Below are 27852 nucleotides of genomic sequence, written 5' to 3'. Positions count from 1 at the left end.
TAAAGGGTGCCAGTTCTGAGTCTGGGCTTATCTAGCAGCTGCTACATTCTGTTTGGATAAAGCACACAATTGGTGTCTGTTTCCTTCAGATTGGGAGGAATTAGAAGACTCTCAGTTGGATGAGAGGATGACTGGCTTGGTTATGGCTGATCACTGATTGGATGAAAGAATGCATCTTTGGATGGTACTAGATTTTGATTGGGTAGGAAGCACGGAATGGACTGGCTTGCTCTGAACTGTGCTGGATGACTCCTAGTGGATTGGATTGAATAGCAAGGCGGACTGGTTATTGCTGGAATCTGATTGGGTGAACAGTTGGAAGAAGGTTCAGGAGATACATGTTAGGCAGGGATTCCCAGGCCTTCCACTTTCAAACCAGTTCAAACTGCTTACTCATGTAGCCTTTGAGCAGCGTGCATGTGCGCGCAAACATACACACACAGACACACACACACACATACACACACACACAAACACACACCGTTCCTGGTGGGGCAGGACACACTAGATTGTTATTTACACCCCGAGCTTCATTTTCATCATTTGTTAAATGGGTGTGGTAATGCCAGCTACCTCACTAATCTGTTGCGAAAACCTAATGAGATGAAGGATGGGAAGGATATTTGTAGACTGAAAAGTCCTTAAGTAGATAAGAAACAGATACAGCCGTGCATCTCAGAGCAGTGCTTCATAGCCTCAAAGCTGTTCACCATCTTGGCCTCTCTAAAACCACACTCCCCTCCCTATGCTGTGAGACAGCTCAGTGAGGGGCACGTGCTGCCTAGGGAGGAATGACCCAACTTCCTTTTGTATTTCCATCTGTCAGGGGGGTCTTCCTCCCTGCTCAGGCAGCCAAGGAAAGAGGAGATGACATGGCAACATGGCAAGGGGTTTGGGGCTGAGAGGTCTTTCCATAAGTCCAACTTTAATAATAATCGTCAATATTTTTACATTTTAATTTTGAATAGATAATACATCCATATGGTTCAGAAATCTAAATTTATATGAAGTAACATATTAAAACGCCTTAGTCCCATCTCCCTGCTCCAGCCTACTCTCCTGGCTGAGGAGCCGGCTTCCCCTGCCTCAGTGGTTGTTGTTGACTGGCTTGGGTCATGAGCTCTAGCCCCTACTGTCCTGATCAGGGTGGCACTGTGGTCAGATGGGAGGGAGGACATCCAGAGCCCACCCTGACTTGGCATTTGGCCCTGAGACGCTAGCCTCAGCCTCTATCTAGTTCTTCCCATGCGGCCCTTGGTCCAGGACCTCCCTCCCAGCTCCTCTCCCTAAGTCATGGGGAAACTGAAGCCTTCCTCAGCTAGCCTGACTGAAAGCTTCCCAGGATGTGCCACAGACAAAGCAGCTCCCAGTGCCTCAGGCTGCACTCACCCTGTTCCTATTCTCACCCCTTTTCCTAACAGGTGACCACTTTGGTTACTCTCATGTGTATCCTTCTAGTCCTTTCTTTTCTTTCTTTCTTGCTTGCTTTCTTTGACGGAGTCTTGCTGTTGCGCAGGCTGGAGTGCAGTGGCACAATCTCAGCTCACTGCAACCTCTGCCTCTCATGTTTGAGCCATCCTCCTGCCTCAGCCTCCACCCCTCTCCAGTAGCTGAGATTACAGGCATGCACCACCATGCCCAGCTAATATTTGTATTTGTAGTAGAGACGGGGTTTTGCCATGTTGGCCAGGCTGGTCTCAAACTCCTGACCTCAGGTGATCCACCCACCTCGGCCTCCCAAAGTGCTGGGATTACAGGCGTGAGCCACCGCAACCAGTCCTTCTAGTATCTTTTTTTTTTTTTGAGACGGAGTTTCGCTCTTGTTACCCAGGCTGGAGTGCAGTGGGGCGGTCTCGGCTCACCGCAACCTCCGCCTCCCGGGTTCAGGCAATTCTCCTGCCTCAGCCTCCTGAGTAGCTGCGATTACAGGCACGTGCCACCATGCCCAGCTAATTTTTTGTATTTTTAGTAGAGACGGGGTTTCACCATGTTGACCAGGATGGTCTCGATCTCTTGACCTCGTGATCCACCCGCCTCGGCCTCCCAAAGTGCTGGGATTACAGGCTTGAGCCACCGCGCCCGGCCATCTAGTATTTATGGTAATCAACATCTATTGAGTACTTAGGAATGTGCCGATATATGTAATGTTCTTTTCCATCAGTTATCTCATTTAACCCTCGCAACAAGACTATAAGGTAAGTACTGTTATCACACCCCATTTACAGAAGCAGAAACTGAAGCCCAGAGGGGTGAAATAACTTGTCCAAGCTCAGTCAGTAAGTTAAGGCGCTTGTCTCCAAAGCGAGCCTTCTTAACACGGGGGCAGACACAAGACAGCGGGGACTCATCAAGAGTTCTGGGCTGAGGGTTTGGGCACCTGCGTTTTACTGCAGGCACTGCCTGACTTTGGTCGGTGGCTTCCCTTCTCGGTGTAATGGACAAATCGGACTCGGTCCCTTCCTAAAGCCCGACGTGGAGGACCCCAGCACTAATGCCTGCCCCGCCCCCTCTGCTCTCTCCCCAGGACCGCCGGGAGAGCCTGCCCACCTCCCCTCCCTGGACGCCGGGCGCGTCCCGGCCCCCCAGCAGCCTGGACGGCTGGGTGAGCCCGGGGCCGTGGGAGCCAGGCCGCGGCAGCAGCATGAGCAGCCCCCCGCCGCTGCCACCGCCCATGTCTCCCTCGTGGAGTGAGCGCTCGGTGTCCCCGCTGCGACCCGAGACCGAGGCGCGGCCCCCCAGCCGCCAGCTGCAGGCGCTTCTGGCGCGAAACATCATCAACGCGGCCCGGCGCAAGAGCGCCTCCCCGCGGCCGGCGGGAGCCGAGAGCCTGCGGCCCTTCTCCCCGCCGAGGGCGCCGCCGCCGCCGCCGCCGCCGCCGCCGCCGCCGCCGCGCATGCGCTCGCCGCAGCCCGCTCGCCCCGGCCAGGCCACTGTGCCGGGGGCAGCGTTCGCGCCCATCCTGCGGAGCCCGCTGCCCCCCGGGCCTTCCTCCTGCACCAGTCCCCGGAGCCCGCTGCCCGCGCCTCCCAGGCCCTTCCTCTACCGCCGCTCGCCCACAGACTCCGACGTGTCCCTCGACTCCGAGGACTCCGGGGCTAAGTCTCCCGGCATCCTCGGCTACAATATCTGCCCCCGCGGGTGGAACGGCAGCCTGCGGCTCAAGCGTGGCAGCCTCCCCGCCGAGGCCTCCTGCACCACCTAGAACCCCACCCCCCGACCCCACCCCAGGAGGGCAGAGCCAGAAGAAGGCTCATCAGACCTGGGGAATCCAAATGGTCTGGCCTCTGGGCAGCCCCAGAGATGAGGGATCAGCAGAGGAGAGCTCTGGGCTTGGGGATGGGTTGGGGACGCAAGCTTGAGTTCTAGCACCTGCTCTCATTCACTCGTTGTGTGACCCCGGGTAAGACCCTTCCTGGTTTGACCTTCAGCTGTCCCATGTGTTTAATGGTGGCTTTGGCCAAGGCAGTCCACAAATGTCAAAATTCCCCTTCCCATCAATACACACGCACGCGCACACGCACACTCTCTTACACACTAGTTAGTGCCTTGAATGAGGCAGGGCAGTGTGTATATTGACCCCTGGACTTGCCACCTTCAGAGTTCCATACTCCTCCTTCCCCTTCTGGCTCTGCTCTCTGGAGTCTGGCAAGTGGGGTGTGTTCAGAAGATCCTAGGCCTGTGTCCCATGTCCAGGCACTGGCCTGACCATCCGGCTCCCTGGCACCAAGTCCCAGGCGGGAGCAGCTGTTTTCCATCCCTTCCCAGACAAGCTCTATTTTTATCACAATGACCTTTAGAGAGGTCTCCCAGGCCAGCTCAAGGTGTCCCACTGTCCCCTCTGGAGAGAAGAGGCAGGAAAATTCTCTCCGGGTCCCTGTCACGCTACTTTCTTCACTTCAGTTCAGCCTGCCCAGGACATCTTATCTGCAGCCATATGAGAACTCTAAGGCAGTGATTTTCCTTAGGCCCAGGACTTAGGCCTACAGCTCATCTGTTCCTTCTGAGCCCATTCACGGCAGATTCTGGGCTCAAAGCTGAGCTGGGGAGAGAAGAGATACAGAGCTACCACGTCGCTTTACCTGACTGCCCTCAGTTTGGGGTTGCTTATTTGGAAAGAGAGAGATATAGAGTTACTTGTTATGGGAAATATGAAAGTCATGGCCAGGATGCATAGCAGGAGATTCTAGCAGGGGACGAGATTGGCTCAGATGACCTCTGAGGGCTCTTCCAGTCTTGAAATGCATTCCATGGTATTAGGAAGTCAGGGGTATTAGGATGTGGTGGTGGGCTAGGTGGGCTTGAATTCAGGGGCCAATGAGCTTGGATAGGTGAAAGGGATGTTAGGTTAGGGTCTGCCTGTTATTTCTGTCCCCTTGGGAAATGTCCCCTTCTTCAGTGTCAGACCTCAACTCCAGTGTCCAGAAAAGTAGCCACTGTCCTGCCCCATCCCTTCCCCAGTGCACTCTGATCTAGCTATTGCCTAGTGCCCAGTGACCTTGGGGAGCCTGGCTGCAGGCCCTCACTAGTTCCTTAAACCTTGGTGGCTCTGATTCCAGTCCCCAGGAGGGAGTCAGGGAGGAATATGGCTGAGTTCTGTAGTTTCCAGAGTTGGCTGGTAGAGCCTTCTAGAGGTTCAGAATATTAGCTTCAGGATCAACTGTGGGGCAGGAATTGGCTGAGGATCAAAAGCATGTAGGTGAAAGGATACTAGGATGTTGCGTAAGGTGTGGGACAGTGTGGTTTTGGGACTTACCCACCCACCAGGGTGATGTTAGATCTAGAACCCCCAAGTGAGGCTGGAGAGAGTTAGGGTCAATATGGAAGATCGGGTGGGGATGGGGTGCTTTAGAATAAAGGAGAGATCTTAGAGGGCTCCTTGGGCCTCAGGAATGAGGACACCGCTCCCGCTGGTGTGAAGATGAGAAGGTGCTCTTACTCAGTTAATGATGAGTGACTATATTTCCCTAAGCCCCCACCTGCTGCAGGGTCCCTCGCAGCACAGGAGACTGGGACTAAGAGCCCCTCCCAGAGAAGTGACACCATCAGGCCTCTGGCTGAGGCAGCAGCATAGAGGATCCACCTCTACCTGTGTTTCCCAAAGGGCTGGCAGGAGGCAGCCCCTGGCTGTTCCCCCGTTGTCACCGCTTTCTCCCCATCCTCTCCTCTAACCCGCTAGAGCTTGCCTATGTCCTGCCTCTTGTAGAATTCAGCTCTGGCCCTCAATAAATGCTTCCTGCATTCTTCTGCCTCCTGTGTCATTTTCAGTTGTGTTTGATGCCCTTCTCCCCAAGTCCATGGGACTCTGGGTGGCAGGGAATATTTGAGACACATGGGATGGAAGTGTGGGAAGATCTCTCAAGCATCCATGAGAGACAGGAACAATGGACAACTTGAGGCCGTAGAAGTCCCTGGCTAGGTGACCCTGAGTGAGCCAACTCTTCCAGGCCTCAGCTTTTCCATCCATGTGATGGGGAGAGTTGGTCTAGATAATGTCTCAGGGTGGTATTGTCAGGGCCCTGACTACAGAGTACTGTTACCAGAATGGGCAGGGCCAAGCTGGGTCAGGGGTCTGTGCTCTGGGGCTGTTTCCTCAAGGCAGGCAGGGGTGCCAGGGCAGGAAAGGAGTCACTGTGAGAGGTCTTGTCTGAGCCAGGCAACTCCAGTGAGGCGAGGACTCAGACCAGGCAACCCCAGGAGGTGAGGACATCAGGCATCCTCTCCTGATGTGGCGTCCTTTGGCCAGAGAAGGGGATTGTGGTCCTGCTCCCAGGTGAAGCTTAGCTTGCCCTGGGAATACACCTCACTCTTTCTCTCTAGAAGCTTGGGCCCACTGAGGGCCAGGAAGCTAAGCTCAGGGCAGTGGACACCAGAATCCAGGTTTCTGTCCTGAGAAGGTGTCAGAAATCCACGCCAGCCACAGCCTGCCAGCACACACACAGTGCTCCCCAGCCTGCACCCAGCCATCCTCGATAGGCCCACCCTTCCCCAGTAGTGGTGTGTGTGCCCTGGTCCCAATCTTTATCTTCGGCTGGGGCCTGGCCACAGCACAGTGTCCCACTGCCTACTGGTGATCTCATCCCAGTACCCCAGAACCTCAAGCCAAGTTCATCCCAAACTGACCTCGGTGTCTGCCCCCACTCCACCTACTCCTCCCTCTTCAGTCACCCAAGCATGAAACAGGGGAGTGGGACTCCCTTTCCTCACCTCCCATGTCCAGTTCCTCACCAAGACCCCGGGGTTCTTCAAAATACCCGTTAACTCCCTCTCCTCTCCGTCCCCTTGTCACTGCCCTGATCCAGCCACCGAATCTCTCACCTGGTGACAGTTGGTCCTCCTGCCTCCAGTCTGGCCCCCTCCAACCCATTTCCACATGGCAGCAAAGATGTCTTTGGAAAATGTCAATCCGATCACTCAGTTTCACTAGTTTAATCTCATCAGCAACCAACCCATTTCCACATGGCAGCAAAGATGTCTTTGGAAAATGTCAATCCGATCACTCAATTTCACTAGTTTAATCTCATCAGCAACCCTTTATCAACACAGTTTCCTTTAGAAAGCCTGCTAGGATCTGGCCCCTACCCCCACTGTCTGAGCTGATCTCTTAGAACTGCCTCCAGCTCTGGCTCTACTTGCCAACCCCCTACCATCTTCATAGGTGACATGTCCACTGCCTGCCATGCCCCTTCTCTGCCCAGTGAACTCCCACTCCTCCTTCAAGGCTCAACTCCAGTATGTCCTCCTCTGGGAAGCCTTCTCACCCCCCACCCCAGGCTGAGCTGGTAACTCCCTCCCCTGGGCTCTCCCAGAGCCTTTCCCAAAGCTTGTTTACCCGTCTGAATCTGACCTGGCTGAGCTCCTTGAAGACAGAGCCCTGCCTTATTTATTTTCAGTCCTTAAAGAGAGGCTCAGGAAATGTGAGAAGGTAGAGGGAGGGAGGGAAAGAGAGAAGGAGGAAGGGAGAAAAGAGGCAGGCAGGAAGGAGACAGAAGAAGAAAGGCAGGAGAGAAGAAAGGAAGGAAGAAAAGAATAAGTCAAACAAAGATATTGGGGAACAATTCATCCATCCATCCATCGATTCATTCATTTGACAAATATCTACTGAGCTCTATCAGGCACTAAGGATATAACAGTTAACAAGAGGAAGCTACCAGCAGCTGACCCTCAGCATTTCCAGGTGACTTTGGTGTGTGCATATGTGAGCGTGCATGTACATGTGGGTGCAAGCCCTCTGTCTGCAAAGGCCTGTTGCCAGGGCACCTGTCTTCCCTGGGGTCTGATGTTTTTAGCATCTGACCTGCTCCTATTGCAGCCCGAAATAAGGCAGTGACCCACGGCAAGGCAGGAATGATTCTCAGCAGCTAAAGCCAGAGCTGGCTACGGGGCACACCCTGCTCGCTGACTACTGACTGCTGACCGCTGACTGCCTACAGGGACACCACACAACTCTCAGCTTCCCAACAGAGGTGTTAATCTTGAGGGTCTAAGATTCCCTCCTGCCCACTGTGGTCCCATCCTTTCAGGTACCAGCATCCTAGGGGAGCTTGGGGAACTCGGGGTAGTGGGCAGAGGAGATGTGGCAATCCCTAGAGGTCCATCACCAGGAGAGGAAGGGCCCTGCAGTGGATCTGGTGACCGTGGGGCCCCCTGGAAGCCTAGATCCTGGTTTAGAAGGAGAGGAGCTCTAAGCTCTAGTTAACTCTGCATTAAATGGGGAGGATGCAGCTAGGATTAAAGGTGGGGAATAGATAACAGCTTTGCTCAAGACTTTGGGATTTTTAGGCAGTAGAGGGAAGCAGCTTCTCTGTCTGTAAAATGAGAGACTCTTCCCAGTGTCCGTGAACTTCTATAAAGGGAGTGTTTATCAAGAAACAGATCTGTGGACTGTGGAATCCTAAACAGTCATGATCGGGGCATTCTCAATCATCCCATAACCCTCGCTCCAAATGCATGTAGACACACTCATGTTTGCATGCTGTTTTAGCAGGCTTATGAATGCCCTAAAGCCTATCCATGGATCTCCATGATTTAGCCCAGCTCCCTCATGTTACAGACCGGGGAACTGAGGTGCAGAGCTGGAGAGCTACTTGTTCACAGTTACAGAGGAAGTCAGGGACACCCACTAGACTCCAGTTGCACAGCACAGTGCCCTCTGGCCCAGGGCCCCGTGTGGGTGTTGAGGGTACAGGTGAAGGCAGATTGTTTTCTAAAGGAAGGAGTATAGAAAAACCTGGAGGCAAAGGAGAAGGGTACCAGGGTACGTGGTCAGCCAAGGAGGTCAAAGGCTCTGCCTCTTCTCCAGAGGGCAAGTTAAGGAACCTGGGCAGGTTAAGGGCTCTGGACCTCATTTTGTTTGTAAATCTCTTCCAAGATTTCTGGAAAGTGCCATGAGATTCAAATGGGAGGATGGAGGAGGAGGAGGAAGAGAAGGGATGAGGGAGAAGAGAACACCATGGAAGTTAGCCCAGTAATGGGGAGATGGGGAGGATGGGGAATGGTTCTCTCTGCTTGGTTGGACCAGACTGCTGACTGCCTACAGGGACATCATGCAACTCTCAGCTTCCCAACAAGTGCCAGGGATGAGAGGGGCAACCAGCCTTGCAGACCCCAGTGTAACCCCAGCCTAGCCCATGCTCCCCCTCCACTAACTTAAGCCACCAACCTCTTTCAGCCTTGAAATAGGGCTCTCAAGTCTCAACATATGATAGTGTGCCTGAGACCCTTGCCTGCCCCACCCAGATGCCCCAGGCACCTACACTCCCTCTGATCAGGATGCCAGAGCTGGGAAAAGGCCCTAGAAGAGACAGTGCTTCCTTAGCAACATGAAAATAGATTTGTGCAAACTTGGGCACCTCCCTCTTCCTCCCGTGGGCCTCAGTCTCCTCTGCACAATGACCTTGAGGGCGCTTCCAGTTCAGACATCCCTTGCTTGTGATTTTAGGGTGGGTTGAAGCTGTTCAAGACTGGGGCAGGGTGAGCCAGGGACTTGAAGGAGGTCTGGGGAGAAATGGAGGCAGCCTGGTCCATTGATGGGGTCTCTCCTCCACAGGATGATCCCCAAGGAGCAGAAGGGGCCAGTGATGGCTGCCATGGGGGACCTCACTGAACCAGGTAAGGTGGGTCTAGCCTCATGCTTTCCTCAGGCTCCATCTTTTCCTCGCTCCCAGGCTGCACTCACTCTGGCTTGCTGGCCCCAGGCCTGGGCAGACAGGTGTGAGCTCCAGACCAGCCTGAAGGAGTGCCTGTGGAACCTGTCGCCTAGGCTGGGAAGCTTTGTGAGGTACCAGGAGGGGTCTTGTCCCTCTGTCCACAGACCCAGGAGCTGAGGCTAAAATGACCCTGGTTTCATCTAAGGCCCCATCTCAGCCCCAAATTAAGCTCTGGAGATTCCGGTCCCAGTTTCAGCCCTACCTGTGGCTGCAAGCTCTGCACACACTTGCCCTTGCCTATTGCTCCTGTGGGTCTCACTGAGGCCTCTGGATGGCCCAGGACAGCTGGGCCCCATGGCCAACAGGGGAGCGGAGAGAGTAGAGCAGGGTGGGAAGAGCAGGCCGCCCATTTGGATACAAAACTTTTTACTTAAAAGATAACTCATCAAATGAACAAATCATTTTTATCATTTCATTTAAAAAGTTTAAATTCATTTTTATCAATTTTATAAGACCTATTCCGGAACTCTTGATATAACTTTGGAATCTGTTTATTTGGTCCACTTTACAGCATTTCAGGTATTTAATGTATTTATTTATTTTATTATTATTATTTTTTGAGACAGTCTCACTCTGTTACCCAAGCTAGAGTGCAATGGCGGTCTCGGCTCACTGCAACCTCCCCTTCCTGGGTTCAAGCGATTCTCCTGCCTCAGCCTCCCAAGTAGCTGGGACTATGGGCGTGTGCCACCACACTCAGCTAATTTTTGTATTTTTAGTAGCAACGGGATTTCACTGTGTTGGCCAGGCTGGTCTTGAACTCCTGACCTCGTGATCCACCCACTTTGGACTCCCAAAGTGCTGGATTACAGGTGTGAGCCACTGCACCTGGCCACATTTCAGGAATTTTAAAGATTAATTCAGGGGCTGGTTACAGTGGCTGACATCTGTAATCCCAGCATTTTGGGAGGCTGAGGTGGAAGGATTGCTTGAGCCCAGGAGTTTGAGACCAGCCTGGGCAACATGGTGAGACTCTATCTCTACCAAAAAAAAAAAAAAATTAGCCAGGCATTGTGGCACATGCCTGTGGTCCCAGCTACTCAGGAGGCTGAAGCAGGAGGATCGTTTGAGGCTAGGATTTGGAGGCTTATAATGAGCTATGGTTGTGCCACTGCACTCCAGCCTGGGCCAGTTTCAACTAAGCCAGAGCTCTCAAGCCTTAGTGTGAATCATAGTGACTTGACATTTGTTAAGCATACAGACTCCCAGCATCTACTCCCAGGGATTCCATTTCAGGGGACCTGAAGTCGGGTTGGTACATTTGCCTTCAGTGTTCTAAGGAGTCAGTCATATTTTCTGACTTTATGCGTGGCATCCTTTTCAACTATTTTGTGTGTTCTTGCCTCCTTTTGTTGATGTCCAATTTCTTCCCCCGCCCTGATTTTGTAGCTAAAATATGCACATTCTATGAGTATTGACACTCTAACTAGAAGGGTCAGGCAATGCATCCTCTTTTCTCTTGGGGATTTAATTAATTACAGGCCCCCAAATATGGATTCATGCAAGACTTGACATATATAACTTGTTGATTATTGGAAAGGTCCTAACTAAAGACGATTTTGAAACAAAAGTAGGAAGAAAAAATAAATCTCTTAATCTTACCACCTAAAGACACTGTAAAGTAAAAACCATAAAAATGTTTACCATCATTGCATGCTTACTGTGTGGCAGATACTTTGCTAAAAGTATCCTTTATGCTTTGTGTCACTTCACCTCCACAACAACTCTGTAAGTTTGGTATTATCCTCATTTTGGAAATGAAAATATTGAGGGTCAGAGGAGCCGGTGGTCACATCTGGTAGGTGGCAGAGCTGCAGTGTGACTCCAGGTGTCTTTGTCTCCAGAGCTCTTTCTTTAATATTATTATTATTGTTTCTGTTGTTGTTATTATTTTGAGACAGAGTCTCATTCTGTTGCCCAGGCTGGAGTGGCCCACTCTTGATTCACTGCAACCTCCGCCTCCTGGGTTCAAGCGATTCTCTTGCCTCAGCCTCCTGAGTAGCTGGAATTATAGGCGCCCACCACCACGCCCAGCTAATTTTTGCATTTTTAGTAGAGACGGGGTTTCATCATGTTGGCCAGGCTGGTCTTGAACACCTGACCTCGTGATCCAACCGCCTCAGCCTCCCAAAGTGCTGGGATTACAGGCGTGAGCTACCGTGCCTGGCCCCTGTTTCTTTATTATATGGTTACATGGTAATATAATGCATAACACATCACTTTTAAAAAAAAATTAAGTTGTCATTGACTTGGCGTACATTAAAAAATTTTTTTCTTAATCAGACAAAACAGACATGAACGGCTTTGAAAGTGAAAGTTGGTCGTAATGGAACTATCTGGAGATAACCACTGTTAACATATTTATGTAAATTCTTCTTCTGTTCATATATGAATGTCTTTATATAAACATACATACACATGGGCTAAATACTATATGCTGTGTTCTTTGGCTTTTTTTTTTTTTTCATGTAGCAGCATTTCATCCTAGTATGATTTATCTCACACCTTCATTCCCCGTGCTTGCCAGCATTCTGCTGTTTGGACACGTTACGTGTATTTTATCAATGCCTAACGGTGGTCATGAGGCTTGTCTCAGGTGAGATCCTGCAGGGCAGACCAGAGGAGCCTTGTGCAAGTGACCTATTGAGAGAGCACTCTCAGAAGGAAAGGAGGAATGCAGCCTAGGGTGGGGTATTGCCAAGCAAGGATGTGGGCTCAGTGACTGTCCACATTCAGTGTGATCCTGTGGGGAGCTCTCGAGCATGAATTGCTCCACAGAATTCATCCCACCTGAGGCAAGGGCGCTGTGGCAGCGTCCATTCCACTGGCAGTTCTCTGTAGAAGGTGGTGGTGTGTCACCGGGCGCAGTGGCTCACGCCTGTAATCCCAGCACTTTGGGAGGCTGAGGCGGGTGGATCACGAGGTCAAGAGATCGAGACTATCCTGGTCAACATAGTGAAACCCCGTCTCTACTAAAAATACAAAAAAATTAGCTGGGCATGGTGGTGCGTGCCTGTAATCCCAGCTACTCAGGAGGCTGAGGCAGGAGAATTGCCTGAACCCAGGAGGCGGAGGTTGCGGTGAGCCGAGATTGCGTCATTGCACTCCTGCCTGGGTAACAAGAGCGAAAACTCCGTCTCAAAAAAAAAAAAAAAAAAAAAAAGAAGAAGGTGGTGGTGTGGACTACTGCCCACTAATAAGGGGCATCTGGGGCCGGGAGCGGTGGCTCAAGCCTGTAATCCCAGCACTTTGGGAGGCTGAGGCGGGTGGATCACGAGGTCGAGAGATCGAGACCATCCTGGTCAACATGGTGAAACCCCGTCTCTACTAAAAAAAGTACAAAAAATTAGCTGGGCATGGTGGCACGTGCCTGTAATCCCAGCTACTCAGGAGGCTGAGGCAGGAGAATTGCCTGAACCCAGGAGGCGGCGGTTGCGGTGAGCCGAGATCGCGCCATTGCACTCCATCCTGGGTAACAAGACCGAAACTCCGTCTCAAAAAAAAAAAAAAAAAAAAAAAAATAAGGGGCATCTGGGCATCATCCACCACAAGACTGGGTCCCAGTTTTCACAATTGTAAACCCCACTGCAATAAACATTCTTGTACATATATCTTTAGACATATTTATTCAACTTTTTCCCTGAGAATAAATTCCTAGAAATAGAATTACTTGGTCAAATAGGTTTTATCTTTTTTTATTTTTTTAATAGAGACAGCATCTTGCTATATTGTCTAGGCTGGTCTAGAACTCCTCCACCCGAGCAATCCACCCACCTTGGCCTCCACAAGTGCTGGGATTATAGTTGTGAGTCATATGCCTGCCCATTTTTATTTTTATTTTAATATTGAGCTCGGCTGGCACCGTGGCTCACACCTGTAATCCCAGCACTTTGGGAGGCCAAGGTGGGCAGATCACCTGAGGTCGGGAGTTCGAGACCAGCCTGGCCAACATGGTGAAACCCCGTCTCTGCTAAAAATACAAAAATTAGCTGGGCATGGTGGTGTGTGCCTGTAGTCCCAGCTACTCGGGAGGCTGAGGCAGGAGAATCACTTGAACCCTGGAGGCAGAGGTTGCAGTGAGCCAAGATGGTGCCATTGCACTCCAGCCTGGGCAATAAGAAAGAAACTCAATCTCAAAAATAAATAAATAAATAAATAAATATATATATATATATATAAAATAGTTATAACTAAACATAAGGAGAATCACTTGAACGCAGGAGGCAGAGGTTGCAGTGAACCAAGATCACACACTGCACTCCAGCCTGGGCAACAGAGCAAGACTCTGTATCATCTCTTTTTCTCTCCATATATATATATAAAATATATATCATACATATATATCTTATATAATATATATAAGTATAATGTAAATGAAATTTTAGAATATGTATTCTTCTGAATCTTACTTTCCCCTCCAATTAATTTATGCTGGATTTTTTTTTCTTCTTTTTCTTTTTTCTTTTTGAGACAGAGTCTCTGTCACCCATGCTGGAGTGCTGTGGCACCATCTCAGCTCACTGCAAACTCCACCTCTGGCTTCAAGTGATTCTTGTGCCTCAGCCTCCCAAGTAGTTGAATTACAGGCATGCGCCACTATGCTCAGTTAATTTTTGTATTTTTAGTAGAGACAGGGTTTCGCCACGTTGGCCAGGTTGGTCTTGAACTCCTGACCACAAGCGATCTGCCCACCTCTGCCTCCCAAAGTGCTGAATTACAGGTATGAGCCACTGCACCTGGCCTATAGTCGATTTCTTTCTGTTCTTAGCACATAAAAAGTGCGCTTTATGTATTTGTTGAAAGAATGAAAAAAATCAGTGTCCATTGACTGGCATGAATCACAGCACCCATGTGACCCCCAATGTTGCCCAGTGGCCATGTCTATCTCCCTAGTTCATTCACTCTCCCATACTACTCTCTTAATGACTTTGGCAACCCCTCTCCTCAAACCTCCAATACCTCCTTGCACAACTTCATTCTCAGCTAAAGACCTTGCTTCTTATTCTACTGAGAAACAAAGTAACCAGGAGAGAACATCTACAAGCATCCTCTGCCACGGCTGACTTGCTTGCATCTGTGTCTGTGTTTGTGGTGGTGGATGGACTCACCTCACACCTGCCTGGTGCCAGCTCCTCTGGTTGGGCTCTGGACACCCAGCTCTCCTATCACTCCTGCTCAAGGACATTCCTTCAGCAATTCTCAACTCTCTCTATTGCATTGTCAAATGTTCCCATCAGTTAACGCACATGCTGTAATTTCTCCATCTTTACAAACAAACAAACTCCTCTTGATCCCATAGCTGTCTGTAGCCAGAATCCTTTAGAGCTCAACTCCTCCAAGCAGTTGTCTATATTTTTCTTACCAATCCTCTCTTTCTCTCTGACATTTTATTAGTCAATTTCCAAACACACACACACACACACACACAAATAGAGAGTACATGGTCCCTCCTTCATTCCTAAATTTCAAAGCTAATACCAAAAAGTACGTCATTTTTCCCCGCAAATTCTTCAGAATGCATGAAAATGATAAAAGGGCATTTCCTTACATGCCACAAAGATATTAGCACACAGAACAAAATTAGCACTAATGATTTAATACCAATTAATAAGCAGTCCGTACTCAACCTTCTTGAGTTTCCTAGTTTGTTTTCATCGGAATCCAAACAAGGGCCACCGTTTTTATTTGGTTGCTATGGCTCCTAAATCTCCTTTAATCTAAAACAACCCCTTTGCCCTTTTTTTTTCCATGTCACTCACTTGTTCAAAAAACCAGGCCAGTTGTCCTGTAGAATATCCGGTGTCCTGGGTTTGGCTTATTGCTTCCTTGTGGTGTGGTTAAACTTGTTCCTCTGTCCATTTTCTCTTGAACCCTCTCCCGTCAGGCTTTTACACCCAAACACTCCGTAGAAACTGCTTTAACGAAGATTACCAATGACCTTGTGTTACTAAATATAGTAGTCAATTTTCAGCCCTCATCTTTCTTGACATATCAGCAGCATGTGACTCTGTTAGTCTCTCTGTGGTACCTGAAATGCTTTCATCATTTGTTTCCAGGACGCCATCCTCTTTGGTTTCCTCCGACGTTGTGGGCTGCTCCTGCCCAGGCTCCTGGCTTGGTTCCTCTTCACTGCCTCATTGTCAATGTTGGAGGCCCCAGGCTCCATCTCTGGTCCTCTTTATCTATTCTCATTTCTTTGTGATCTCATTCAGCCTCCCAGCTGAACACCATTTATGGAGCTGGAATATGAACGTATGTGTATCCGATTTTAGAGATGGACCAGGCAGGCCGAGCTGCCCACACAGGGCTCTTGCCTGCCAAGGTCCTCACCATTCTGTCCCCCCTGTCGTGCAAAAGGCTTCCTTTGTTGGTCAAACATGAAAGTTTGGATTTTGCTGGTTGGAAAAGCACAAAGGATAGGGATGGGTCCCAAACTAGTAAGAATAGTCATCACCCTGCAAATCCTCTAAATGCTATAAAGACTAGTTCGCATGATGAGAAAAGAAATAAATGTAATGTTCTTCATTGAAAAATAACAATAACAAATACCAGTAAAAGTTCATGATGCCCACATTTTCACCTCCAGGTCGGTTTTCTCCCATGAACCAGATTCCCACATCTATCTCCCTCCTCAGCACCGCCACTTAGATGCCTGCAAGTCTCCTCAAACTTCATGTGCCCAGTTTTGGAGATAATTAGCACAGTTTGCATAGGGACTAGATATTAGGTACTTGTAAAGGTGGAGATCTTTAAGTGATAAAAACAAGTTACAAAATGTATGCTATGATTTTATTTTGGTTAAAACCTCATATGAATATAGTCATTGAAAAAGACATGAAAGAGCATACACTAAGATGTTAAGAGTGACAATCTCTGGGTAACAGATAATGGTATTTTTCTCTTTTTTGTCTGATATGTGTATTTTCTAACTTTCTTCAGTGCTTCTATATGATTTTTTCTTTTTTTTTTTTTTTTTTGAGACAGAGTCTTACTTTGTTGCCTAGGCTGGAGTGTAGCAGTGCAATCTCAGCTCACTGCAACCTCCGCCTCCTGGGTTCAAGTGATTCTTCTGCCTCAGCCTCTGGAGTGGCTGGGATTACAGGCATGCACCACCACACCCAGCTAATTTTTCTATTTTTAGTTGAGATGGGGTTTGGCCATGTTGACCAGGCTGGTCTTGTACCTCTGACCTCAGGTGATCGCCTGCCTTGGCCTCCCAAAGTGCTAGGATTACAGGCATGAGCCACCATGCCCGGCCCATATATGCTTTTTTATAATAATAAAAGACTATTTTAAAGTTAAAAGGACACGTCTAAAACTGAACCTTCTCCTCCCTTTGCCTTCCCCATCTCAGTGAGCCGCTGCTCCATCCTTCCCCAGGCTGAGGCCAGAAACCTCATGGTCTCGTCCTCAACTCCTCTGTCTCTCATTGCCCATACCCATGGCTTACCTTTAAAAAATATCGATTTTTAGAATCTGGCCCAGGTGTGGTGGCTCACGCCTATAACCCCAGCACTTTGGGAGGCCAAGGCGGGCGGATCATGAGGTCAAGAGATTGAGACCATTCTGGCCAACATGGCGAAAACCCGTCTCTACTAAAAATACAAAAATTAGCTGGGTGTGATGGCATGTACCTGTAGTCCCAGCTACTCAGGAGGCTGAGGCAGGAGAATTGCTTGAAGCCAGGAGGCGGAGGTTGCAGTGAGCCGAGATCGCACCACTGCCCCTCCAGCCTGGGTAACAGACCGAGACGCTGTCTCAGAAAAAATCTAGAATCTGACCATTTCTCACTACCTCCACTTTTATGGGCAAAGACCTGCACAGGGAGTTCGTGCAATAAATACAAATGGCCAAAGAACTTCTGAAACAGTGCTAAACTCCACTGATCAACAAACACATGAAAATTAAACTCTGAGGTGTCATTTTTGCCCATCAGGTGAGCAAAGATTCCAAAGAATCATGACACCTGGTGCGGGTGTCGGCAAGCTTGGGGAGAAACAGGCATTCTTACACACAGCATGCCATGCTGAGGAGGTGCCTCGGGAGGCTAGGCCTGGAGCACATGGGGGATGGGGTGGTGAGAGCCCACTCTGGCCTTTCCTGGCAGTCCCTACACTGGACCTGGGCAAGAAGCTGAGCGTGCCCCAGGACCTGATGATGGAGGAGCTGTCACTACGCAACAACAGAGGGTCCCTCCTCTTCCAGAGGAGGCAGCGCCGTGTGCAGAAGTTCACTTTTGAGTTAGCAGAAAGTCAGCGGGCGGTGAGTAAGCCACCATTGTGCTCTCAGGGAAACTGAGGCCCATAGAGAGCCAGCGGTTAGCCTAAAGCCAAATGGTAAGCCAGGCTGAAGACTGTGATGTACCCATCAGATTAAGTCCCTGCCTTTCTGTGTGATCCTTGAAAAGTGTTACCTTTTTTTGTTTTTTTTTGAGACAGAGTTTCGCTCTTGTCTAGGCTAGAGTGCAATGGTGCCATCTTGGCTCACCACAACTTCTGCCTCCCCGGTTCAGCCGATTCTCCTGCCTCAGCTTCCCGAGTAGCTGGGATTACAGGCATGCACCACCACGCCCGGCTAATTTTGTACCTTTAGTAGAGACAGGGTTTCACTGTGTTGATTAGGCTGGCCCCTAACTCCTGACCTCAGATGATCCACCCGCCTCGGCCTCCCAGAGTACTGGGACTGCAGGCAGGAGCCACCGCGCCTGGCTGAAAAGTGTTATGTTTTTAGGCATGTCTCCCTGGATACAAAACAAAGTGGATTGGGGGGATGAGGATAAGAGTTGGAGTGAAAGAACTCTGGCTTCTACCAAAAAAAAAAAAAAAAAAAAAAAAAAAGCGAAGACAGGCATGCTGGCCCCTACCACAACAACAACAACAAACGCTAAGACAGGCATGCGCTCGCGGCTGAATCTGCAGCAGGCAGGATCTAGTTCAGGCTTGGGCCTCATCCGAGATGGAAAATGTAGAATACCCTTTTTTCTTCTTCCCACTGGAGGAAGGAGAAAGGTCATGGAATAATCTGCTGGCGGAGAAGAAAGGCAAGAATGGATCTTCCCTCTGCTTTAGAAAGGCAGCAGGCAGTTCCAGAATACTTCTAAGGAAGCCAGGGCTATTCCATCCACCCTTCACTTAACTTCTGGCCTAGACAGGAGGCAACTGAGAGGGATGTGGCAGAAAAATGAAGACAGCAAAACACCCGCCTTTGTACGTGCCTAAGAAGGTGCTAGCTAAGCACTCTGCAGGTTCTCATTTAATGCTCATAGACCCCTCTGAGGTAGATCTTCATCACCATCATCCTAATTCTATAGAGATGGACATTGAGGCTCAGGGAAACTAAGTTTCTTGCTCGGACTCAGCATTACAATAGCAATTAACATATATGGAGTATTTCTTTTAACATATATGGAGTATTTTTCGGTCCCAGGCACTGGGCTTAGCGCTGTAAACTAGTAACTCATCCTTGTTCCCTGATGATGGGCGTTAGGATTCTTGCCTCCCCCCCGCCCCGCCTTTTGTTTTTTTGGTGGAGGGAGAACCCTCCCTGGTCCCCTGCCCCGCTGAGCCTCTCCGCGGTTTATTCCACCCCCTCGCTCTCAGATGCTGGCCGGAAGCGCCAAGAGGAAGGTGACTGGAACAGCGGAGCCGGGGACGGTGAGCATGGAGGGGAACTCCCTGGAAGGGAAGCTGAGGGAAGGGGCGGGTGGCTGGGGGCGGGAGGCCGTCGGTGGCCTCTGAGAGCACGCCTCTGTGCCCAGGTTGCCAATGCCAATGGTCCCGAGGGGCAAAACTACCGCTCGGAGCTCCACATCTTCCCGGCCTCACCCGGGGCCTCACTCGCGGGTCCCGAAGACGCCCACTCTGCAGCCGCCCCTCCGGGGTGGGTCCCCAGCCCCAGCGCCCTGGCGCCAGGTGAGTGTCCTCCTCGGGTCCCGGGACCAGGGCTGGGACGCCTGGAGCGTGGGTGTGCTCCCCACGGGGCAGGAAGAGCACTCAGAAAGCTAATCCGCCCCCTTCCCCAACACACACGCACACGCGCGCACTCCACTCGCCGGACCACGCGCCGGAGGGGCGCCGTGCAGAGCCCCAGGTCGGTCACGCAGCGACTCAGCCAAGGCCAAGACTGCAGCCCGCGCCGCGAACTCGCGGCTTCCTCACTGAGGTCCAGCGTGTTTCCTGGGATGGGGAAGGGTCTCCGGTGATGGAGCAACTGTGTCATCCCATCCCACCGCTCCCCACCCCAAGTCCGATCGTCCCTCCCCCGGCCGCGTCCGCGGGATGGAGGTGCGGACTGAGGTGGAAGAACCAAGACGCCCCATCCCCTCGCCCCTAGGCTATGCGGAGCCGCTGAAGGGCGTCCCGCCGGAGAAGTTCAACCACACCGCCATCCCCAAGGGCTACCGCTGCCCCTGGCAGGAGTTCGTCAGCTACCGGGACTACCAGAGCGACGGCCGAAGTCACACCCCTAGCCCCAACGACTACCGAAATTTCAACAAGTAAGGCGGGGCGGGCAGCCCCGGGACAAACGGGGAGGGGCGGGGAGCCTGCGCTTCCTGAGCACTTTCTGCGGGCCAGGCTCTGTTCCCAGCGCTTTCTAATTCACTGACTGAGCTCTGGCTGGAACAGCGCCTCCGCAGCTAGTGGGTGCTCGGTACACGTGGGAGGAATGCAGAGTGAAGGTGCCGCACGTTTTGTTGGGTCTTCTCCAGGACACGGTGGACAGGTGCTATGAGTTTTCCTGCTCTGCAGATGAAGAGGCTGCGGCTCGGGAATAGGAACAACCCAGCCAAAGCCACAAAACAAGGGAGCCCCGGCAGGACTGGGGTTCGGGACTGGGTTTGTCTGACTTCAGAGCCCAGCGTCTTGTTCTCCATGACTGCTGTGTGCCACTTCTTTGCTGAACATCTAGGTTTGTGTCCTTCCCTGAGGGGTCCCCAGACTTCAGCAGTTTGAGGCCAGCCCAGCTTTTCCTTTCACTAATGTCCTAGAAGAGACCAACAAGGTGGCTCTGAAGCTGGCCCAAAGTGGAGAGTGGCACTGAAACAAGCCAGAGGGAGGGCCACACAACAGGGGCCCATCTTGGTTTAGAGCATGGGGCCTCCACGTGGACTTAAATGCAGACCCCAGGCCTGCCAGTGAGACCTTAGGCAAGTGACCTAACCTCTCTGAGCCTCCATTTCCCCGTCTGTAAAATGAGGGGTTTGCAGCACCTACTTCATAGTGTTGCTATGAGGATGACATGAGAAGCCATAGGTGAAGTTTCTGGCAAGTAAGAAACTTAGAACAAACAGTAGCTATTATGATTATTATTTACAGCTGAGATGAGGTTTGGACAGGGGAGAGCTTGGAAGAGATATATTAAGCATTATGCATTGGGGGCCTGAAAACAAACCATAGGAATCAAGACAGGAGCTTGGCACTGGAGGAAGCCTTGAGCCGAGGGTGCATTTCAGCTGCATTGGCCTCCTTGCTCTGATGCTATTTCTGAATATGCTCCTCTGGTTTGGGCTGCATTCAGTGAGGAAAAGGGGAGTCCACAGAGAGGACACCACGGTCCAGCTCTTCTGGCATTTGCTCAGACCACACATGGAGACTGTGTCTGTCTAAGACAGATGGGTGGGCGCGGGAGCCTGGCTAGGCCTGGAAAACCAGACCTTGTGAGGAAGGGCTGAAGAAACTGGGGGTGATCCGCCTTGAGAAAAGACAGCTCCAGAGGGATTTGACTGCCCTCAAATATCTGAATAGCCAGAGAGGGTCCTGATGGGAAGAACTGGGCCTAGCAGGCGCTGTGTGAGTCACGAGCAGACACTCTGGGGCTCCCCGCCAGGCAGGACTGCCCACAGTGCCTGCTAGGCCCAATTCTCCTCCTGGGCCCTCAGACCCTGCCTGCCCAGCCGTTTGAAAACTTCGGCAGACATTCAGTCCTGGCAGGCAGCTTCCAGGCTGGGCCACTCAGGTTGCATCTCCCCCTGATCTCATGCCTCAAGTATGACAGCAAGGCACATTCCCAGCAGCAGAAACAGGGTCTTAGGGAGCCCTGCACCCAGGTCTCTTCTGAGGGAGAAAGGGCAACTGAGGCATGGAGAAGAGAAACAGCAGTTTGGGTGGCCAAGACTGGCTCAGCATCCAGGGCCCTGGGATCCTGGTCAAGGGCCTGACTGTAAGGCTTCCATGGTTTGGACACCACCCAGCCTGTTCCTCCGAGGCCTGGCTGTTGCCACCAAAACTGGGGTGGTCCAGGCAGAAATGCCTTCCTGGCTGAGACCCAGGCCCTGGCCCGAGATTTGTCTTTCCACCCCAGAGGCAAGCACTCTCCTCTTCCCACTGGTCCCAGACTGCTGGAAAACAATACGAGCAATGATTTTTATTTTTCTTAAAATTAACTAACAGTATTAAGGCCAGATGCAGTGGCTCACGCCTGTTGGGAGGTTAAGGTGGGTGGATCGCTTGAGGTCAGGAGTTCAAGACCAGCCAGGCCAACATGGTAAAACCCCGTCTCTACTAAAAATACAAAAATTAGCAGAGCTTGTTGGCACACACTTGTAATCCCAGCTACTCAGGAGGCTGAGGTGGGAGAATCGTTTGAACCCAGGCGGCAGAGGTTGCAGTGAGCCGAGATTATTCCACTACACTCTACCCTGGGTGACAGAGCGAGACTGTGTCTCAAAACAAAACAAAACAAAAACATTATTATTAAAATCACATACATAAAGTCTCTTTTAAAACACGTTAGGCAAATAAGTGTAGAGCCCCTGTGCTCACTGTCCTCCAAACACAGTTGCCTTCCCAAAGGTGACACAGTTGTCAGGCTGGCCTGTATGGGCTCAGAACATTTTGTGTGGCCCCCTATTCCTGTAGGGGGAATGGCATTTGTGTGTGTGTGTGTGTGTGTGTGTGTGTGTGTGTGTGTGTGTGTGTGTTTTAATACTTTGCATTTCACTCTGTTAACTTGCATTTTTTACTCAATAGTATGCTTTCAAAATCTACCATACTAATATGTAGAGCTCTAGGTCCTTCCTTTTAAGCTGCTATATAGTGTTCTCTGTCCCTCCCTCCCTCCCGCCCTCCCTCCCTTCCTCCCTCCCTTCCTTCGTTTCTTCCTGGCACAGTTTCGCTCTTGTTGCCCAGGATGGAGTGCAGTGGTGTAATCTCGGCTTACTACAACCTCAGCCTCTTAGGTTCAAGCGATTCTCCCACATCAGCCTCCCAAGTAGCTTGGATTACAGGTGCCTGCCACCACACCCAGCTAATTTTTGTATTTTTAGTAGAGACAGGGTTTCGCCATGTTGGTCAGGCTAATCTCAAACTCCTGACCTCAGCTGGTCTGCCTGCCTCAGCCTCCCAAAATATTGGGATTACAGGCATGAGCCACTGTGCCCAGGCTGCTGTATAGTTTTCTATCATGGGAACATGCTGTACCTGTCTTACCCATTTCCCTGCTAGTGGACATATGGGTTGTTTCTGGTTTGTCACTAATGTGCTGCTCAGGTCTGCATCCTAGTGCCTGCATGTCTGTGCTTCCCTAAGCCATATGCTTGGAGGTGGAGATGCGGGGTGACATCGTTCACACATTTCGAGTTAGAAAGGTCCTGCCAGATTGTCTTCTTCAGTAGCAGCACTGGCTTACCCTCTAACAAGCAGCACGTGTGAAACTTTGCCCCCGTCACCTCACCAGCTTTGCTCCATTATCAAATTATTTCACTGTGCCAGTCTCCTGGAGGAGAAATGGCATGTCTGTTGTAATTTGCATTTCCCCCCTGATTTTCAGTGCTCTTTCTAATGCTCTTTTCTCTCTCTACTTTTGGATCTTTTGTCCTAAGCGAAGCTATACTGAAGGGGAGGTTAGTCTTGCCTAGGACAAATCAATTCTCACCCCATCAGCTTCATTTCTATTGCTAAGCAACGAGCCACCCAAGTAGGCGCAAACTTGGAAATGGGCGAAGTTGGAAAAACCACTCAAGATGTACAGAATCTTGCTGTATAGAAGGGAGAACTGAGGCTCAGAGCGAGGCAGGGAAGGGCCCATAGGTGGTGACCCACATGTCAGTGTCCTGCTGTCTCTGTCCCACACAGCCCACCTCTTCTGCTGCTCTCTTTCTCCAGGACCCCGGTGCCATTTGGAGGACCCCTCTTGGGGGGCACTTTTCCCAGGTCAGGCACCCCCTTCATCCCGGAGCCCCTCAGTGGCTTGGAACTCCTCCGCCTCAGACCCAGCTTCAACAGAGTGGCCCAGGGCTGGGTCCGTAACCTCCCCGAGTCCGAGGAGCTGTAGCCCCAGCCTGAATCATCAGTTCTCCAGTCTTGGGGGCCTGGTAACATCTGGAGTCAAGACTTGTGGACAGCATTTTATAATTTAAGAAGGGCCTTCACACACAAAACCTTGCTGCAAATGGCCTCAGAGGTCACAAAGTTCAGTAATCCCCAAACATGGGTGTGCTTCAAAATTGCCTGGGGATGTTCCAAATACAGATGGCTGGACTGTCACAGACTTGCAGCATCAGAGTCTCCTGAATCGAAAAATCTGTATTATTAATAGCAACCAGGGCCAGGCACAGTGGCTCATACCTGTCATCCCAGCACTTTGGGAGGCTAAGGCACAAAGATCACAAGGTCAGAAGTTTGAGACCAGCTTGGCCAACATGGTGGAAACCTGTCTCTACTAAAAATACATGAATTAGCTGGGCATGGTGGTGCATGCCTGTAATCCCAGCTACTGGGGAGGCTGAGACAGGAGAATTGCTTGAACACAGGAGGCAGAGGTTGCAGTGAGCCGAGATCACGCCACTGCACTCCAGCCTGGGCAACAGAGCAAGACTCCATCTCAAAAAAGAAAAAATAGCAACCAGTACTCCAGATGATTCCAGCATACCTTATCAATGGTTTGTGTCATTTGGAATTCACACCCACACCTCTGCTCTTCCTTGCTCCCACAGTGTACACTCTCCCGGTGACAGGGTACTCACTGGAGCCCATCTTCCTGTGAATAACTCAAATAATTGGAAAATGTTCCTTTTACAGAGATGCAATTGGTCTTCATCTATTCATGCTCTAAACACTTCCTAAGCACTGACTGTGCTAGACACTGTGCCAGGCCCAGTCCTCGAGGAGGAAAAGACAGTAGCGCAGACAGATTTATAGAGCACGAAATCATCTTAATTTCCTCTAAAGCATGCTTATTGACAATTGAGGAATGAAGTGTTGGGCAGAGGAAGGAGTCCCTAACCCTGCGTGTGGGGTGGGATTCCAGAAGCTTCCCGGAGGATATGAGGATATGAGTGGGACCTTGGAGGAGAAGAGAAGTGGTGTGAGGGGGAGGGTATTCCTGGAAAGTGGACTAGCATGTCCAAAAATGTGGAACTGAGCATGGGCGCAGGGTGTTCTGCAGAAGGAAGAAGGCTGTGCTAGAGGAGCGGGTGAGGTCAGCGTGGGGCAGGCTTTACTAAGGAAATGGGGAAGGTTTTGGTGATGGGTCTTTCTGGGTGCTGTGTGGGGCGCAGATTGGAGAAGTGTAATGCCAGAAGCCTGCAAGGGATGAGGCCCCAGGAATGGAGAGAAAGGGCCGCCATAGGCTCTGTACCTGTCTTATTTCTAATTCTCAGCACAACCCTGAGAGAAAGAAAGATATTGTTGTCCCTTTTTACAGATGTGGATATTTAGGCTCAAATGGAGGAAGTGACTTACCCAGGGGCAGAGACCAAATGGGAATCTGTCTGATTCCAGTGGATGTCTCTTTTCACTGCACTGGGTGGTCAGTGCCCACTCGCTCTGAAGTCATCTGACTGTGGTGCCCTGCCTAGTTTAGAGGCTGAGTGCAGGCTTGGGAGTCAGACTGGATGGGATGGGTTCTAACTGTCACGGCTAGCCAAGTGAACTGGAGCAAGTCATTTCACATCTCCGATCCTCCGTTTCTCCATCTGTAAGATGAGGACAAGTATAAAAGCTCCTTTGTGGGTTTATTGTGAACACAGCGCATTTATAATAAGGGCACAGTCAATGGTAGGTTTCATGCAACTGCTGTTCTAGGCTGGAAAAGTTGTTCTTGCGCTGGAGGCGGCATGAGAAGCTAGCTGCTCAAGATGTCACTGGGGGGTCAGTAAAGCTGAAGCCAGAAGGAGAGCCTCTCGCTGCTGTAGGGATCTCCCCGTCTCTCCCTCTAGGGGCGATGGGCAAGGTCAGGAGTCCAGCCCATTCCCAGGGTGTGTGGGACAGTGATTACATTTTCCTTTTGCTCTGGAATTTCACTCCCCACTGGGTCCCAAGGGCCCAATGGCCTGACTTTTAGAATTGTTTGTAATTGGTGTTTTCTCTTGAATTTGGGGGCTGCCATTAAAAGCCAGGTTTTCATGAGGTGATAGCCAACCATTCAAGGGTCTGAAAAGTAGAAAGAAGGACTCCGATTGCCGTGGGTTGGTTCCGCTGTGCTCTGGAAGGTAACTGCAGCCACCAGGTATGAAAAGGAGCCTGGTGGGGAGACCTCTGTACCCAAAGAAAATCCTTTCGTCTTCTGAGAATTTGACTTTTGCTGGTGTTGTAAAACAGAAAAAAAGAATGCTTATTGTAAAAATAAAAATAATAATAAGCAAGGAGTGAAATGTGAAAGTGTCTGCCCACATAGCCCTCCCATGCACATATGCACACCTTCCTACCCTCCTGCCTCTGCCATTCCTACACACCAGAGGTAACCACTAGTGACAATTTGGTCCTTCTGGAATTGTAGAATTATTTGAATGGAGTGTGTGCATGTGTATATAGATGCATACCCACATAGGTATGTCTTTGTTTTAATGAAATCATACTATATGGATTGTTCTGTATCACACTGCTTTATTTAAGAAGTAAAATGTGGATCCTGAAAAAGCAAGTCATTCACCTTTCATGTAATTTGAGGTTACATGAAATAAACTATAAGAAATCCTTCATGCCAGGTGCGGTGGCTTATGCCTGTAATCCTAGCACTTTGGGAGGCTGAGGTGGGTGGATTGCCTGAGGTCAAGAGTTCAAGACCAGCCTGGGCAACACGGTGAAATCCTGTCTCTACTAAAAATACAAAATATTAGCCAGGCATGACAGGGTGCACCTGTAATCCCAGCTACTTGGGAGGCTGAGACAGGAGAATCACAACCCAGGAGGTAGAGGTTGCAGTGAGCCGAGATAGTGCCATTGCACTCCAGTCTAGGTGAGAGAGTGAGACTCCATCTCAAAAAAAAAAAAAAAAAAAAAAAAAACCTTCATATAGGCGGGGCACAGTGGCTCATGCCTGTAATCCCAGCACTGTGAGGCTGAGGCGGGCAGATCACTTGAGGTCAGGAGTTCGAGACCAGCCTAGCCAACTTGGTGACACTCCATCTCTACTAAAAATACAAAAATTAGCCAGGTGTGACGGCACACGCCTGTAGTCCCAGCTACTGGGGAGGCTGAGGCATGTTAATTGCTTCAACCGGGGAGGTGGAGATTGCAGTGAGCTGAGATGGCACCACTGCACTCTAGCCTGGGTGACAGAGCAGGACTCCATCTCAAAAAAAAGAAAAAGAAAAAAAAGAAGAGAAATCCTTCATATAAAATTCTATATTTTTACCTGTTTTTGTTCTTTCTATAAATTAAATCGTACAGTGATATGAAAAGGACTAAGAATAGCCAAAACGCAGAGAAATGTGGCATTAGACATAGCAACAATGAACTGTAGTTTCATGCGATGATGTGGATGCATCTCAGAAATATAATGGTAAGCAAAGGAAAGCAAACAAATACATACATGTTTCCTGATGGAAGAAAATTTAATGCAAAATCAGAATCGTGGTAACTTTGGGAGGGGCAGGGGTTTTTGTGAATGTGAAGGGGCCCATCAAACGCTTCTAGGGTAGCTGGAAAAATTCTGTTTCTAGAGCTGGGTGATGGTTACACAGATGTTCACATTACAATATTTAAGTTAGTTGTACATCTGTGTGTTTTGCACTTCTTTGTATATGTACATATTTTATCAAAATAATCCCTCCTTTTAAAATGGGATTGAACAGGTTAAGAGGACATGAGCCATACCTGAAGAGAGAATTCGTGAACTAAAAGTGCCCATAATGCATCTTAGAGTGGTAAAGAGATGGGAAATAGAGAGAGAGAAGTTAGAAGATGTGGGGAATAAAATGACAGCGCCCAGCACTACTAATATCAACACTTTCCAGCAAGAATGGGGAAATGTCTTCAAGGAGTGACAGCACGAAACACTGATTTTCAGACAAATACGTATTAAGAGAGTTTTCTACTGACCCCTGAAAACACGACCAAAGAATATACTTCAGGACGGACCCAGAAAGAAAATACAGAAGCAGCGCTAATTAGCAGAGAAATGGTAAACATGTGACTCAGTCCTAAAGAATGATCAATCCAATAGACGACAGGAAGGATGAAAAAGAAACACAAGCACATAAAATAAAGCAGTCTTATTACTTTCGAATATATCAGTTATCATCATAACTGTAATATTTACATTTAGATAAGATTCACCGGTTTAAAGACAGAAACTTATGGATTGGACAAAAGAAAATGCAGTTCTGTGTTGTTCACAAGCAATGCCCCTAAAATATATGGCACAGAAATAAAACAAAGAAGTTGTCTGGAACAGTGGCTCGTGCCTGTAATCCCAGAGATGGGAG

At 49.9% G+C, this 27852-nt stretch overlaps 2 protein-coding genes across 10 annotated transcripts in view; both read left to right on the top strand.

The window, feature by feature from the left end:
- Positions 1-5245, top strand: part of SYNPO (synaptopodin) — a 58190-nt gene extending 52945 nt beyond the window's left edge. For all 6 annotated transcript variants that reach the window (XM_032250186.1, XM_032250188.1, XM_032250191.1 and 3 more), the window contains one exon: positions 2525-5245. In XM_032250186.1, coding sequence (XP_032106077.1) covers positions 2525-3202 — 678 coding nt within the window. In that variant the 3' untranslated portion in view covers positions 3203-5245. The remainder of the gene's footprint in view (positions 1-2524) is intronic.
- Positions 479-27852, top strand: MYOZ3 (myozenin 3). 4 transcript variants are annotated; one of them, XM_032250194.1, is made up of 8 exons: positions 479-489; positions 7113-7174; positions 9047-9108; positions 17314-17468; positions 18806-18859; positions 18964-19117; positions 19539-19701; positions 23309-26132. In XM_032250194.1, the coding sequence occupies exons 3-8, from the start codon at positions 9048-9050 to the stop codon at positions 23475-23477; spliced, it is 756 nt and encodes a 251-aa protein (XP_032106085.1). In that variant the 5' UTR covers positions 479-489; positions 7113-7174; position 9047; the 3' UTR covers positions 23478-26132. The 4 variants fall into 4 exon arrangements, with proteins under 4 accessions (XP_032106085.1, XP_032106084.1, XP_032106087.1 ...); XM_032250196.1 differs by lacking the exons at positions 479-489; positions 23309-26132 and adding exons at positions 7310-7520; positions 27220-27852 and having other exon boundaries at positions 6998-7174; XM_032250192.1 differs by lacking the exon at positions 479-489 and adding an exon at positions 7310-7520 and having other exon boundaries at positions 6998-7174.

This window comes from Sapajus apella, unplaced genomic scaffold, assembly GCF_009761245.1.
Source record: "Sapajus apella isolate SASKATOON/1434 unplaced genomic scaffold, GSC_monkey_1.0 scaffold71, whole genome shotgun sequence".
NCBI classification, from domain to species: Eukaryota; Metazoa; Chordata; class Mammalia; order Primates; family Cebidae; genus Sapajus; species Sapajus apella.
This window is presented reverse-complemented; position numbering and strand designations above follow the sequence as displayed.

Excerpts from the sequence above, each read along its gene's own strand:
- MYOZ3 (XM_032250194.1), top strand. The coding sequence starts at position 9,048 with ATGATCCCCAAGGAGCAGAAGGGGCCAGTGATGGCTGCCATGGGGGAC. Across the intron at positions 17,469-18,805 it reads TAGCAGAAAGTCAGCGGGCG|ATGCTGGCCGGAAGCGCCAA; the intron begins GTGAGTAAGCCA and ends CCTCGCTCTCAG. Across the intron at positions 19,118-19,538 it reads CCCCAGCGCCCTGGCGCCAG|GCTATGCGGAGCCGCTGAAG; the intron begins GTGAGTGTCCTC and ends CCTCGCCCCTAG.